Genomic DNA, 16,329 nt, shown 5'->3' with positions numbered 1-16,329 from the left:
TATGGTATGGTATGGTATGGTATGGTATGGTATGGTATGGTATGGTATGGTATGGTATGGTATGGTATGGTATGATATGAGAAAGGAAAGCAGAGAAAGGGAGAAAGGCTAACAGAGTAGGGCAATGAAAGGAGGCATTACTAATGAGAGTAAAGGGGAGGATGAATATGCTCAAAGCACATGATATATTTGAAAAAACTTTTCATTTTTTAACGTATAAATAGAAAGTAAATGTGGTTATGAAGACACACCACCTTACAAAGAACAGAACTATAGAACATGCCCAACCAATATCATTTCCTTTTCTGCTCAGGTCAAACCGTATTTCTGCCAAAAATAACTGGAAATCTAAATGTTTATGCCTCCAAACTTTACACGCCTGAATCCTCCATGTATCTCCTTATATTTAACCACTCAAAAATTTAAAATTATATTTTAATTATAATTACATAAAATTAAAAATATTTTACTTGTAATAATATTTAATAAATATAATCATGTTAAAAATATATACTGAACTTTTTTAAATAGCCATTTACCCTGCCTTTTGAACACTGCCTTTTGAATAGTGATAGTTAAGACTATCACTATTTTTGTAGTGTTTCTGGGTCATGCCATGAGTGATCAGCCCCCTACTCAGTTTTTCTCACTGAAGCATGTAAATTATTTTTTCAGAACACAGTCCTAGTTGTATAATCATAAAAATAAGTGATTTCTGAGCCTACCCAGAGCTGTCTCCCTGTCATTTCTAATACTGCATGAACCCCAGTTTGCAAACAAGTGTAAAGAAACTGACTGTGGAGGCTGTGAGAGCTACTGCTACCTAGAGAGAACAGCAGAGTGTGTCCAACAGATAATGATGGATGGATAAATGGTATGACGCAGCAATGCTCATCAGTACCTTTCCAAGCCTCATCCTTTTCTCCTCAAAACTTTGCCCTTTCTCCCATGGGTAGCTACTCTCTTGTTCTCTAACCATTTCTTCCTCTACGTTTTTTTTTTCCCCTATAAATTTGAAAATAAGTGTTCTCCAGCTCATGGAGAAGACAATGCTGGGCTGAAACAGGAAATCTTTTGCTCTGGGACCTCATTTCTTTAAAGAAGAAACAGTGTATTGGGAAACATTAGAACACAGGCTCGAAGCTTTGTGTTCAAGGACACCGTGATCCAAGCCGAAGCAAACAGGCTGTAGGAAGAAGGATCACCAGGTCCCAGTGAGGCACCAGTCTAAGCTTCCTCAACTAGACCCCAAGAGAGACTGACTGCCCCCATTAGTTTATTAAAAAACAAAAAATGGAAGGAATAATAATACAACTTCCTTTAGAGTTTCTATGAGGGTTAAAATGATGGTTAGGACATGAGTTCAGTGAGCATCAGCACTACTTCTGCTTTTTTAGACACGGTCTACTAATGCTTTAATAGGAAGTGCAGAGGTCTCAGCCTAGCACAGTGGAACGTGTTAAACACAGTTAGTCAAACATGGCTTGCCTAGCCAAGTCCTCACCTACCTCTCCTTGTGGCTCACTCAGCCCGTGCTCTGACTCACAATGTAAAGAACTACAACATTGCTACTTTTTGCTCAGCAAAATGACACAGAACACAGCCCCAGAAGACATCCTAAATCATCTGCAAATCCTAGAGGTTAGTTACCACGCAGGCACAAACAAAGAGTTTTACACACTAGGAAATTCAGAGGGATCACCCTTGGAGGGGTGCACCAGCAGGCCGACTGCCCTGTTACTCACAAAATGCCATTCCTTCTGTTCCCACAGAGTTTCACAGAATTCAAAACCGGAGCTGGGGAGGGGGGAGGGAGAGCACAAAGCCTGGGAGGCAGGAGTGAGTGAAGGCGACTGTGTTATTAATTCACATGATTAATCCAGCATGCTAAGGAAGGCTGCAGAATCAAAACCTGCGTAGTTTTAATCCACACGGATTAGAAAACATTGCTGCTTTCACTTTCACAGTGCCTCCTTCCTTGCTTTGTGGTTGAGCTTCATTCTTCGGAGTCTGGAAGGCACAAAGAAGAGAGGGCATTCACAAGAGAAGCCCGCAGCACAAGCGCTTTGACCAATGTCCTTCTCCCCTCCCTTTCTGGGACACACTTCCTGAATTTCCCAGACCTAAGCCCTGAGGTTTGTATTAGCATCATTTCCTCCCAAAAGCTGAACATCTGGAAGCTGTCCTCCAAATGCAGATGTCTGTCAACCCATGAAAAGTAGGTTTACCCCAAGAGGTGGGATGTCAAATCCTACCCCAAGCTCTTCTGCAAGATAAGTGATGAGAGGGGTATTTCAGATCCTGATGGGATCTACTCCTTTTGGAGTGAGCAACCCTGAAGAGCCCCCAGAAGAATCTGAGCATTTTCTCACAAGCTTGAAGGAGTAGAATGGAAGCTGTTGGTTGTGCCAAAGAAAGAGCAAGAAATCTTCAGAGAAAGGAAGATGGCAAGAAAGGCACTATCTTGCTGTATTGCTTTCTGACTGTTATGACATGACTCTGATGTTCGTGTATAAACAAGCTCAGATACAAAGCTGAATGACAAGAGCAAAACAGGGGCCTCTCTGGGAAATCACTGTGGCCTTAGCCAAGGGATTACCAAGAATTGTGAGGCTTTTGTAGAGAATAAATTCTGCTGAGCCCGTTATTAGTGCTCTGTCTACAGAAGGGTGACTCCTGCAAGAAACACGAAAAAGCTCCCTCAAACCTATATAGACAGTTCATGCTTGGATCTGAGCTCTAAGATGTATGAGGGCTCCAGGCTAACAGAGTCCCAGCTCTCCTTCTCACTTTCCTCTTACTGTCTTCCCGTTTTCTCCACACTCTGCGTCCTCGCCCTACTGTGTAGACAGAGGCCAACAGCTGGGATGCTGTCTCTCAGATGACACTCTGTGGTCACCAGGTCAATCCATACGAATTCAACAGAAAGCCAGGTGCTTTGGTGATCTCCTTTTAGAAAAGCTTTATGCTTGCCTCTACCCTACATTTTATCCACAGATTCTCCTTAGGGCTGCCTTCAGTCCTCAGCATGGAGCTTCATAGGAAGCAAGTGCTTCCTATCATGACTGAACTGTATCACAGGAATCAGTCTCAGCCAGCGACCACGGCCTTTAGAAGTCCCCATCTCCCTAACTGGAGACACTCATCCTTGATGAATTTGTTTGTGTGACTCCCACTGGAATTTGTAGACATTGGTGAAAACACGGTCTGTGGCCGAATGAGCTTATTGAGAGTCTTGTCACATGGATATTTGGAGAGTGTGGTTTGGGTTCATGTGCTCATGTTGTGTATGTCTCTGTGTGTATGCGAGCACACACTTGAATACACTATTATTAGCATTTATATCTGTGTGTGTGTGTATGTGTGTGTGCACGTGTGTGTGTGTGTGTGTGTGTGTGTGTGTGTGTGTGTAAATGTAAAAGACACTAAGAAAATGAGCAATGGGAAGTCCTAAATTTTGATTGGTTGATAACTGTCTTATCTGAATAAAACAAAACAAAACAAAACAAAAAAACCCTTTTCTACAGCATTCTGCAGTCGAACCATCCAGGCTGTCTAAAAAATGTTTTTCAAATATTTTCAAATCAGCTCCTCTTCCTCTTGCTTTAGACCAGAGGACATTGCAGAGAAATTAGGCAACTTGCACAGGGTCACACAGCTAATAGTTAAGCTAGGCCTGTGCTGCCCCTGGCCTCGTCTCCTCCATATTCTTCAAGTGTCAGCCCCCCAACCTGGGCTCCGTATGCTATGAACCAGGACTTCCCAGCGGTTAAAACAAATGTGTTCCTGTTAGAGTTCTGGGTTTTTTTTAATTTTTCTTTATTAATTACAAAGAGCATCAGACCCCCTGCAACTGGAATAGCAGATGGTTGTGAGCCCCCAGGTGAGTGCCAGGAATTGAACCCAGGTCCTCTGGAAGAGCAGTCAGTGCTCTTAACTGCTGAGCCATCTCTTTAGCACCCTGTTAGAGTTCTTAATTGTCCTACATGACATTAGCTACCCTCTCCTTCCTTTTCAAGTTCATGACCACATTTGAATGTTGAAACAATGATGCTAATAATTACCGGACATTAAATAAGGTCTTGTCACTGTCTCAGGAACTTTAACTATATCATGACATTTCTCGAAATAAAATATAGGATCCAGGTTCAATTCCCAGCACCCACATGACAGCTCAAAACTGTCTGTGACTCCAGTTCCAGGGGACCTGACACCCTCACACAGACATACATGTGGACAAAACGCCAATGGACATGAAATAAAAATAAATTATTTTTAAAATTGACAGCTGAGGTTGACCTTTGACCTCTTGTCTCTGTACATATACATATACATATACATATACATACACATAATTATAATTAACTAGTCAATTAATGAAAATAAATAAATCATTCCAAAACCTTAGCTAAATATAGCTTATGTGTATGCACACACACATACACCACACACACACACACACACACACACACACACACACACACACACGCGAGTACACAAGTTCCCATGATTCTGAGGGTTGACAGGAATAGGCATGCTCTGGGTCATCTCAGCCAAAGGTAAGTACTGGAGGGTGAACACCCTGGCAACTCAAATGATAGGCAAACTTGTCAGTCTATCAGGCTCATTCACACTCGTGCTATCAGATGAGTGACAACCTCATGTTTCTTACCATTCATCAGGACACCTGGATTCATTCTAGGACAATGGTAAGGTTCCCAGTAGTGTCAGAGCAAGCTTCAAAGCAAATCACACTTAAATTATCTTTCTCTGTGGTACCATCTAGAGTCTCATTAGTCAAAACTAGCAGAGTAGGCAAGCTGGGTTTCAATGTGCGGAGAAAAACTTCTTGTTGATAGCAAGAATGGGAAAAACACATTTTAAAGATGCATGTATCAAGAAGCCCATGAAGTTTTTGTGGCTATTTTTACAATTTTTGTGGCAGCTTGCCTAGTCTAGTCCTGAAAAGAATAGAAACTGAAAGGGATGTGGTAATTACTAGAGTTATTTAAGAAGCAGCATCCAGGAGGAGTCATTTCAGTGATAAGAACAATTGATCTACAAGACACCAAGCCAAAACTTGAGACCGTTTCTGTGGGAGACACTGAGTGTTATTTTATCGTTTGTTACCCTGTATAACTGGTCCATCTCCGCCTACACCCACTCACATCCTCATTGCCAGTGCATCCCTGTGGTTCCTTTGGCACTTTTTCTGTAGCCTGTAGTAGGACGTGATTATATTGTGGAAGGTTTTTTCCTCCCATCCTTAAGCTCCTAGAATAAAGACTTAGTAGACTCATTAACTATTAGGTAAATACCTAGGCCATAAAGCTAGGCTCTTCTCTGACTAACTCATAACTTAAATAATCTACTAATTATATACTAATCTACATTATACTAATCTACATTCTGGTATGTGGCTGGTTACCTGAGCTCAGGTACCTTTTTGCATCTTGCTCTCTGAATCTTGTACACCTGACTATCCCTGAATCCCTTCTGCCTGGCAGAAGTCCCCGCTATTTCCTGCTGAAGCTCCAGGCCATAGGTTTTTAATTGACAGGTGTTGCATCCATACAGCACATAAGAGATTCCTTCTACAATAGCCTTCTTGTTTTCTCATTTGTTTCTGCTGCAATTAAGTACACAGACCACAAGGTAGGAAGAGGAACAGTGACTTCAATGCACCAATGGAATTTAGGACAAAATCCAAAACTCTTCCTTGTGACTGACAAAGATTGCCATAACATTAGCACTATTTACTTTTCATTTCAACCTACACAACACTTTCCTTTCTCCAGAACAAATGTCAATTTTCTTCCAACCCTTCTGTATTCCCTAGATTGCACTAGTTAATCTGGGTTTTGTTGTTGTTGTTGTTTAAATTTGAACATACTTTCAGTATTTTGAAAAATTGTGTAGAAGCTGCTTCAATATGAGATTTACTGAAGTAAAATTTACATAGTGTATAATTCACTGATTAGCGTCTAGCTATATGCCTCACCAAACATGCAGATCTGTGATCATTATCATAATTAAGATCTAAACAGTTTAAGGACATCAATAAAGCCTCTCATTTAAAAAAAAATGAAAAACCCACATTTTTCATCTGATAACTGGGTAAACTGTTATTGTAAATCCATACTATACACTAATACTCAACACTAACACTATGGATCTGAAAGGCATTATACTAAATGAAGAAAGTTAGACTTAGGAAATTATATGTCATATGATTCTGTCAATAGAGAACCTAGAAATGAGATGACTACCAATATATTAAATAAACAGTTTGTCTGCAGAGTTGGGCAGGGTCTGATCATGAAGGTGCATGAGAAAATTCACCTATTTTTCTTCATAGTTTTTATTATTATCTATTGTAACGTGGATAATTTGTTTGCTTATTAACTTTTACCTTACTTAAAAGGTACATTTCCAGAGAACAGGAATCTTACCTGCCTTATTCATGTCTGTATTTCCGAAAACTAGTCTGATGCCAGTTACCTGAAGGGTGTTCAACCATCGCATACTGAGTAAATTCATGGCTATGTAAACACTCCCCCACATCAGCCTTCGATCATGCCCTGTGAACACCACCTCCTACACATTGACCCTGGCCAGTCCTCCCTCTAATTTCATAAACACACCATTCTCTTGTCATCTTTTCCCTTGATAACTGTAAACATCCTCCAGGGTAGTTTTCTTGCCTACAGTCTTGCCTTTCAATTGTCTTTAACTACTATTAGAGACAACTGGGTCACATCGTTCCTTGTTTTAAAGGAAAAGGCAGCGGCTCCTCCTTCCCCACCAGCCGGCCTCACTATGGGTCTTCCCTCTTTCAAGTGCCCAGGTCAGCTCCCTATCCTGATACAGCATTCAGAACCAAGATGTTGTCATTTGTCCTACAAGCTACGTGGAACCAAGTAAGAGTCTCAGCTCTAGGGCATCCTGATAACTAGCTGTCCTCCCAACCATTGGTGCCACTTCGTCACAGCTTACCTGGAGACTTCAGGCCACCAAGCTTAAATGAATATTAAAGCAGTGAGAGCTACATAATTTTAAGTGTGGCATTTTTCAAACAGTTTCAGCTATAACCTTGGCTCCGAAGATCCTCGTACTGAATTATGAAATCCTACGTTGTTTTTTCAGATACATACAGTGGCCAGTTTTGGTCTTCCTTTGTATTTTGAAAAGAAGATGCCATCGTTTACTTTTTATGAATTATGTCAATTGCCTGAAACTAAGGGACTAAATGTTTAGTGGGGTCCCTGTACAGTACTAGCAGGAGTGGGGTAGGTCAAAGTCCAACTTAATACGTGCCTATCTCAGGAATGGCAACCATTTCTTTGTTTCAATTGTATGAGCACCCCCCCATGACTACCTTGTTATGACTAACTGTTGTGATTACCTTGTTCTGACCACCTGTTATGTTCCGTTCCTGGAACCCTTGTTACTTTTTCTTAGATAACAAATTGGTCATGTAATTCATCTCCCTTTCAAGTCAGCAAAATGTCCCTCAAAATGGAATTTATCAATAATTCCAACTTGCCATAACAGTCTGTAGTGAAAGAACATGGAAGATAAGAACAGACCTACAAAACATGTTGACCTCATTAATAAACAAAAACAAAAACAAAAAACAAAAAAAACCCATTTTCTTGTAAAAGCTTACTTCGTGTCAACTTAGTTTGGAAAACCTTCCCTACCCTCATTTTTCTTTCTCTTTACCTCTCTCCACACATGCATTTGGTACAATTTAGGTTCAGTTTCCACAGTGACCTAAATAACATGCTTCATTTCCCCAGGTTCTTGCCACCCTGATTTGCATCTAAAAGTTGCCAGATATAATGTAGAGACACAAATACAGGAAGAAAAAAGGTTTTGCCTTTGATTCATTTCGGTTTTTGAGACAGGTCTCACTATCTAGCCATCGGTAGACTAGAACTCAATATATAGAGCAGAATGGCCTCAAACTCACCGAGATTGGCCTCAAGGTTTTACAAGTGCCATCATGCACTCTAAGACCCATACATGCTTCTGGCTACAATTTGCTACCCTTTCTGAAAGTGAAAGCAACAGTTAAATAAAACCAGGAATGTCAGTGGGACTAAACCTAATACTGTCCGTGAGCCATGGATCCAACCAAGCCTGGAGTCAATATCCCTCTGGATTTGCAAACTTCATAAACCAATAAAGTGCCTCTTTCATTGCCAAGATGAAAAACCTTATGATTTTTGCCTATATGTTCTATAGTTTCTTTGGAAACCATGAGCTTTATTAGGCTTGTTTAATTTACCTGGAAATGGCAGCAAATATAATTTATCCATATTTTGGAATATAGAAAAATTCTTCATATGATTAACATATCTGGAGCAAGGCGAAACTGCTTTTTCAAAATGAGGGCTAGGCTGTGAGGTAAAAGAGAAAAATAAAACTGTGTTAGCTCTGTGTCTCCAAAAATAAGGCATGCCCCCTACAATTCTAACTTCACTAAATGAGTAACTTTGTAATGGCTTCTTTGTCTCTTTATTCTTTAAAAGTTACAATCCTGTAACTCTACCACAATTCACAGACCCAAGAGGGCCCATGGGAGGAGGCTTGCATTTCATTCAGGAGGAGAAACAGAATAGTAAGCAGAAGTGGTTGAAGAGAAGGCACAGGAAAAGAGAGGGAACCCTGAAGGAAATAGGGGTGGGGATCAGATATGGGGAGAGTGGGGGCAGGAGGACAGAGGGCTTGCAGAGAGCAGAGAAACCACGGGCAGGGCATCTCTTAGACAAGCTGGAGGCCTGCAACGGGGTGGGCTCCTGGAAAGACATGAGGGTGACTCTAGCTGAGACCCCTGGTGGTAGGGTCATGGAGACTGGAGAGGCCACCCTCTAGCCAGACAGGACTCCCTGTAAAGGGAGGAGAAAACAAAAACTTCCACCCAGAATTAACCCTGCCTACATGATGTGCAGGGATAAAGACAGAGCAGAGATTGAGGGAATGTGAAACCAATGCCTAGGCCAACCTGAGACCCACCACGTGGGAGAGAGCCAGGCTCTGACACTATCGATGATGCTCTACTATACTTGCCCAGCATAGCATTCCTCTGAGAGGCTCTACCCAGCAACAGATAGAAACAGAAGCTGAGACTCACAGCCAAATAATGGGCAGAGCATAGGGAGCGTTATAGAAGAGTGGGGACAAGGATAAAAGGATCTGGAGGGGACAGGAGCGCCACACAACACACACATATACACATGCACATACACACACATACACACATATGCAAACACATACACACACACATATACACACATATACATACGTACAGACACATACGCACGCATCCTCCTTATATGTTTTATTGAAGGAGTTAATGAACATTTTCTGTAGCAGCAACAGAAATCAAACTAGACTTTCCCAATTTCATTCCTCCATTCCTCTCTGCATGAACGAGGATGGGTTGTCCTATCTGTTCCCTGGTTTCTGTTTTTCTGGGGCTACCGTCACAGCAATCATTATCCTCACTTTAAAGTGGAAAACTAAACAATTTTCCAAGGCTGCAGATGCGACTGTTTTAAGGAACTCCCAAATCTATTCTTTCCAAACCTACATTCCTTTGTGTTTGTTTGTCTGTTTTTTGTTTTTCGATTTGTTTTTCAAGACAGGGCTTTTCTGTGCAGCCTGTTCTGCAACTTGCTCTGTAGGCCAGGCTGGCCTTGAACTCTGTCTTCACAATGCTGGGGTTAAAGGTATGTGCCATCACCACCTGGCTCCAAAACCTACATTCTCCACTGCCCATCATATTACTTTCTCTTTTTATCACTGTCATATTCAGCAATTCAAACACAAATCCGGGAAGGTCACCCTGACCTATTTCTCTTTTGCTCTTCTGCTCTGCTCAGCTCTGACTCTCACCTCTCAAGACCCTCAGACCCCTCCCTCCTCCACAGTCCTTTAATACCCATTAGCTTAGCTACTTATAGCCTTGTTCGAAGTTTGCCTTTATAGAATTCTCCTTTTTATATCCTTTTTCTAAAAGAAAAAAACATAAATAACGTATGCTTATCCTGAGATATAATGTCTGTGGCAGAGTCCAGGAATATACACTGACTTTAAAAACAAAGTCTACCCAGAGAAATCTACAGATAACAAATAACGTATTAGGACATGCTCGGCAGCGCCACCAAGAAGCCAGGTACATGAGGAGGCCCTGTCACTCCGCCTAGATCTACTCAATCAGGGTCTGAATCACTACACTCACGTGAACAATGCAGAGCACTTTTTATGTAAAGAGTTCAATGCTTTCTCTAGAGGAAGCTGGTGAGGCCCCAGACTGCTGCCTCTTCCTCTTCAGACTGTGGAAGTTGAGGCATCAAAAGCTAACGCAGTCCACACCCCTCATCTCAGTCACCCAGTGCTTTGGCATAGTTCCTGCTACATGACACAGGAGGCTTTATTAGTCTATGTTGGATTGAACTGATTTGAATTAATTGATTGATATTTCAAAGCATACATTGAAATACCTTGTTATATTCAAATTGTATGTTTTGTGGAGCTAGGATTGGACTGAAATGATGAAGAATGAATGGAGATGAGGCTGACAGTGTCATGAGAAAAATGAATGCTGGCCCCTTAAAGAAGGATCATCTCTCCAACTGGGAAGGGACTCCTCTCTATGAAGACCTGTTTCGATCACTCGAGCCAGGGCCTGGAGTCGGCACGCGCTCTATATTTGAAAGCAGAAACCCCCACTTCTTCTTTTTTTTTTTTTAAGAAAGAGCAAACTTTCACCACAAAGATACAAGAACAGTCAATATTGATCTTCTTGACAAATGGCGCACCTCATGCCACAGGCGGCTCAAGCGTCTGTTCAGAATAGCAGCCCTCTCCTTTGTCAGGAAATAAAGCCAAGTGGCCTCACACACTATCAGCTGCAGCTCACAAATATTGAAAAGAAATAAATTTCTCTGGATGAAAAGCACCTTTCTTTGTTTCCCAACCCTCTCTCCTCCCAAGTCATGTTGATTTTGGGGCTGCTCAGAGTCCCAACACCTGTACTTTTCAATTGTTTGTTTGCCAAGCCCATTGTGGCTTTCTTGCTCGGCTTGAGGATCCATTCTAAGTACAGTAACCAATAAAACGTATTTTCTTTCTCTCCTGGCATTATGTAAGAGAAGCAGGCACCTTCGGCCACCTACAGCAACTATAATTAGAAGACACAGGAGGACAAAATAGGAAATCGGAGCTCCTGCACCCAGAGTTCCCCCTTAGGATCATGGGAAATGCATTTTCCCTGCAGAGCAAAAGCAAAAGTGGGGATTTCTGCAAAAGCCTTATTATTTGGCAGAAAGGTGATGTTTTTAAACTTGTGTTGCAGAAATTTGCAATTATTCTTTAATTGAGAATAGATAAACAATAATGACATAAATAATAATTTTACAGTATGTGTGCTACAAGCTGAATTACCACAGGGACCAAGAACCCAGTATGGGAAGGGGGTGGAGGGTGGAGGGAATCTCCAGAGAAAAGGGCAGTAGGATGTATAATGTTATGGAGCGATAAAGAGGAAACTGGAATAGGAAGGGAAAATGAGGGGGAGGAAGAGAGAGCTGGGTGAAGGAGGAAACAAGAAATACAACTAACACTAAAAGCCTTCTGAAAAAGTATATGGAAGCCTACTACTGTAGAAGTTTCATGTATATGTATGTGTATATACCATATAACATACTACACATGTGTGTAATTATATATTATGTATACATATATACAATATAATATCTGAAATTTAAATGAAGCCACCATACAATGAGCGAGAGAATGCCCCAACCAGACGTCTTATGCCAACAGTAAAACCCCAGTGCCAGAAATGGTTTGCATCTTGTTGAGTTGTTGGTCAAAGGGATCTGTTCCTCACCCCACCCACTCCAGGCGTCATAAGCTGTTGCCCGGATTATTGGTCGTTATCCACAGCCTGACGGGAACTCCCTGTCACTGAAAACACTTACACCATGAACACAGAGAGCTGAGTTCATGTTCCTGCAGAAGCCTCACTCCCTGTCCACTGTCTAGTGTTCCTGGTGTTGGGAGTTCCTCTGCGCACTGACTGAGGCCAAAGGGAACTGAAATCCAATCCAGGGACCTAAAACAGTAACCTGCCTGCAAGTCTATGCCCACCACAGAGAAGAGCTTCTGTCATTTTTATGCACTTTCATTTTACTTTCACAAGTTTGGAAGTCCAGACTACAATTTTTGATCTTGCTGGTTTGAGTAAAATGAGCACTTACATTTGAGTACATCCTCCCGAATGGAGGAGTTCATCCTCCTGGATAGATTGTAGTTCGGGACCAATGACAAAGTGTAAAGTTTTGTCAGATCTTGTGTGGAGGTTTCACAGCTGCTGCAACAAGACTTTCTATCACTCTTCAGCTTAGACAGACTGGGCTGGATGGACACATTCACATACTTGTTCTTCCTGGGGCCTGGTAGGCCATGTGTGTGAGGTGATAGTTCAAAAGGCAAACTATGTTCGTGGAGGTTCACTTTATCTAGGTAGAACTGAATGGTTCTGATAAGGGTTCTTATAAAATAGCTAAGGCTGGCACTTACTCCGCCTTGGTATGAATTTTCTAAATAATCTACTTCTTCCCCCATTTAAAGAGACAACGCTTGCTACCAACCAATACACCTACAATCAAGAGGCATGCTTTGCTTTCAAAATATGGAGTAAGCCCTGGAGTAAAAGGCTAAACCTACACTCGTCAGTGCGTGCCTATTGCAGTGGCTCTCGGCTTCTCAAAACATCCCAAAGTTAGAAGAAACTTCAGGAGGTTGAGAGACTTTTGGTGGTTAAGCACTGAATGCTTTTCCGGCAGACTCTGATTCAATCCCCAGCACCCATGTGGCAGCTCACAAGCCTTTGTCACTCTGGTTTCAAGGGATCAAATGCCTTATGATCTGCAAGGGAACCAGGTATGCAGGCAGAGTCCAGGAGACATCCATGCAAGTAACACCCACACACGTGAGATAGAAGTAAATTTTAAAAGTTCAACTGTAAGAGTAATCAACTGTAGGTGTATTAAAATTTATATTTCAAACCTCAGAAACCTAGCCCAGTGGCATCAGAATCTATAACCCATACACTAAACACAGCCTCACGAGAAGAAAGTCCTTCTGAAAATAAAAAATTATCAGAAAGTATTTACAATGCTGAAAATAAAGTTGCTAAAAGCAAAGGATTTTAATCATGTCCTCGTAAGTAGATTTATAGAAAACAAGCTCCCCAAAAATCTTTACAATCAATTAAGACACACATTAATGAAACATTATTCATCATATTGTGCAAAATTGATGACAAAATATCTTTTTTAATTTTCTAAGTTCTGATTTATACTCCTATTTGCTATTATTTGTAGTACATTTATTAGTAATAAGATATTTTAAAGCTAAAAGCTTTATGTATTATTACCATTGCACAAATTATTTACAGTCTTGACAGTATATGTAATTTTTTTCAGAACAAATCTTAAATTCTCATAGTTAGTTGGGCCAGGGCAAAAATGCCAAGCAAAGTGAAGAAATTCTTCGTCTTTTCCTGTCAATTAGAGGTAGCCTTTCTTGGAGATTACTTCCTACCACAGCTTAAAATATCTAAGAGTAGTGTCCGGCCAAATGTCAATAAAATAATGTCTGCCATCTATCGAGCATGCATATTTTCTAGGGTTAAAAGATTGCACAGTCACAGTACTTGTGACTTTCTCTGGTGTTGGGCATCTCAGTCTGATGCCATTCTGACTTACGCTCTTTTGTGATCTGTCTGGGTGATATTTGCTTTATTTATATCCTTTTGTTATGTATCTCCAAGAACGCTTAAGATCTCTTTGTCACTATTGAAATTGGTGTCACAATAAAGCACTATAGTGTGGGTTTTCTTTCATTATGCCGGGCATTCCAACCACTCCTTTTGACCTGGAAATTCCTGTTTTGCAGTTTTTAGGAACAATTTTTACCTTTTACTTTTCTGTGTGGAAATAATTTATAGTCTCTCTCCGTGTGTGTTTGTGTGTATGTGTGTGTGTGTGTGTGTGCAATCTTCCTCCCTCCCTCAGTTCCTCTGCTCCTTCCAGTCTACCCCTCTTTCTCACTTCCCATCATCTTTTAAGTTTTTCTTTCTACTTTCTAGAGGCTTCGCTCTCACTCACATGCAGCTTAGCACATAGCCCGCCTCCAGTGAATTTCTTGCTTGTATGGTCTCTTCCTTTCAAAAGCCAGCCCTGTATTTTTTAATATATTGCCCTCTTCTTTCATCTGGGTGTGGGCACAGCAGGGTCCAGTTTGGATGTGTTTTCTCTGCACTGCTCCTCTGGACTCCCCTCCTCTGTGTATTTGAGTCTATCCCATGTGAAAAACTTCCCTGGGGGACCTGAAAAGGCTTGACTAGTCACTCACTTTTTCATCTATTTTCTCCCTTTTAAAATTATTTATTTTGAAAATTTTCTGTATAGATAACAATGTGTTTTCATCGCATCTACCCCTCCAAACCCACTCCCACTCCTCCTGCATACTAGCACGCACATTCTCCTCTCTGAAAGTCATCATCCACTTCCTTCATAATTATCACTGAGGGATATATAGAAAGATACATATATATCTATACATATATAGGTATATCTATATATCTATATAGATAGAGAGAGATATAGATATATCTATACACATATATGTATAGGTATACATAGATAGATATAGATATAGATATAGATATAGATATGTACATACCACACAGTCTTCATAAGAAACACTGAGCCAACACAGGGAGGCTCTGCAAAGCTAAGCGCAACTGATCTGACATGACCAGGCTAGCCCAGGCTCCAAAGGGCTCTGAGAGAGCTAACCAAGCATATCAGCTACCTGCAGCCAATTTGCAGCATGCCAATTAGAAGTCTCTATTCCACCATTAACTCTTTGGTGTATAAGAGGAGGAAATGGGTCGTTATGGACAGTCTACAATGCCTGACAATACAACCCTCAATCATCTCACTGTCTAAGGTAGATGGCTGTTTCCTGAAGCCTATCCAAATCACAGTTTCCTGCCAGCTATTTCAAAAGCCGTCTCCTGATCCTAGGCAACTGATCTCTTCTGTTCCCTATGGAAGATGTAAAGGCCATGCCTCTTACTCCACCAGCACTACCCAAGGCAAAAACCTGGCTCCAAGATGAACCCCATAAATCACAGGAGCCTGGACCCTAGGAACATTGACCCTGGGACTAGTGACTGGAGGAAAAAGGGCTTTGGACCCTCAGCCGATGATATGGAGCTGCAAAGACAGAGAGACTGGTTTGAAAGAAGCTACACAGCTTTGTGGGAAAATATAGCACAGTGCTCAGACCCCGAGGCTGAGCTTAATCATTGCTATTCTCCCGTGGAATTCTGCAACCAACAGTCACAGATCCATGAGCCTCTAAGTACCCTCAGCTGGTCCTGAGCATTCTAGAGGGCGATTCCTACTGCTGTGAATGTTTTCTGTTGGAACAAAGCACCAAACACAGAGGTGGTAAGGGAGCGGAAAATATCAATGAGCATTGACAAGGAGAAGACAAGGATTGCAAAGTGGGGAAAAGTCTTTTTTAAAATATTAGCAGAGATCTATTAGGTATCCAGAGACACCGGGTCCTCACTATCCACAGAGGAACTGGTGAAACATCTGTGATACACATGACTGTAATTCTCAACAGTGTTTGAGGTCCTTATACATGCTGTCAGTCCCAAGAGTTTGTCCCCGTGTCTTCCAGATGAACAAAGTTACTATCTGCAATTCACTATTGATTGGTCTGTCAGATGGGTTAGTTTTCCTTACTTGCTATTAGCTCTCTTTTTACTAGACCATAAATAAACTGCAACTGATCTCCCACCTACGCCAGATCATTTGCTATTATATACTGCACACACACATGCACAGACACATCGTGAATATTTGAGACCCAAACACTGAGGAGGCATATACACACAGAGACAGAGCATCACACATGTATAACCATGGGCCTCAATATTCAAAAGGAGCAAAAATGACCAAAGTGAAAAATATATGTAAAGTAGGTCAAGATCTCCTCGATAGCCATTGAAATATAACAATATAACAAATATTGTTGCTTTTCAATAATGCATAGATTCCAGTTCCTTTCAGGTCCCGTTCAGTGGTAAGATTTGTAGCGTACTTGAACAAAGGAATCATGATTCAATTATCCAATGATTTATTAAAAAACACTTTGCCTGCACTGGAAATTTGGATGTGTAAACATAAGAGCTCTACACCCCCACCTCCCAGACTTCACATTTCAGATTTC

The 16,329-nt window shown here is 41.2% G+C and overlaps 1 protein-coding gene across 1 annotated transcript in view; it reads right to left on the bottom strand.

Annotated features, from left to right (window-relative positions):
* Positions 1-16,329, bottom strand: part of CUNH12orf42 (chromosome unknown C12orf42 homolog) — a 91,184-nt gene that overhangs the window by 35,959 nt on the left and 38,896 nt on the right. Inside the window, exon 3 of the mRNA XM_055627786.1 lies at positions 8,294-8,405. Within this exon, the coding sequence (XP_055483761.1) occupies positions 8,294-8,405 (112 nt within the window). The remainder of the gene's footprint in view (positions 1-8,293; positions 8,406-16,329) is intronic.

The sequence above is a fragment of the Psammomys obesus genome, unplaced genomic scaffold (genome assembly GCF_907164565.1).
Source record: "Psammomys obesus unplaced genomic scaffold, mPsaObe1.curated_primary_1811, whole genome shotgun sequence".
NCBI classification, from domain to species: domain Eukaryota; kingdom Metazoa; phylum Chordata; class Mammalia; order Rodentia; family Muridae; genus Psammomys; species Psammomys obesus.
This window is presented reverse-complemented; position numbering and strand designations above follow the sequence as displayed.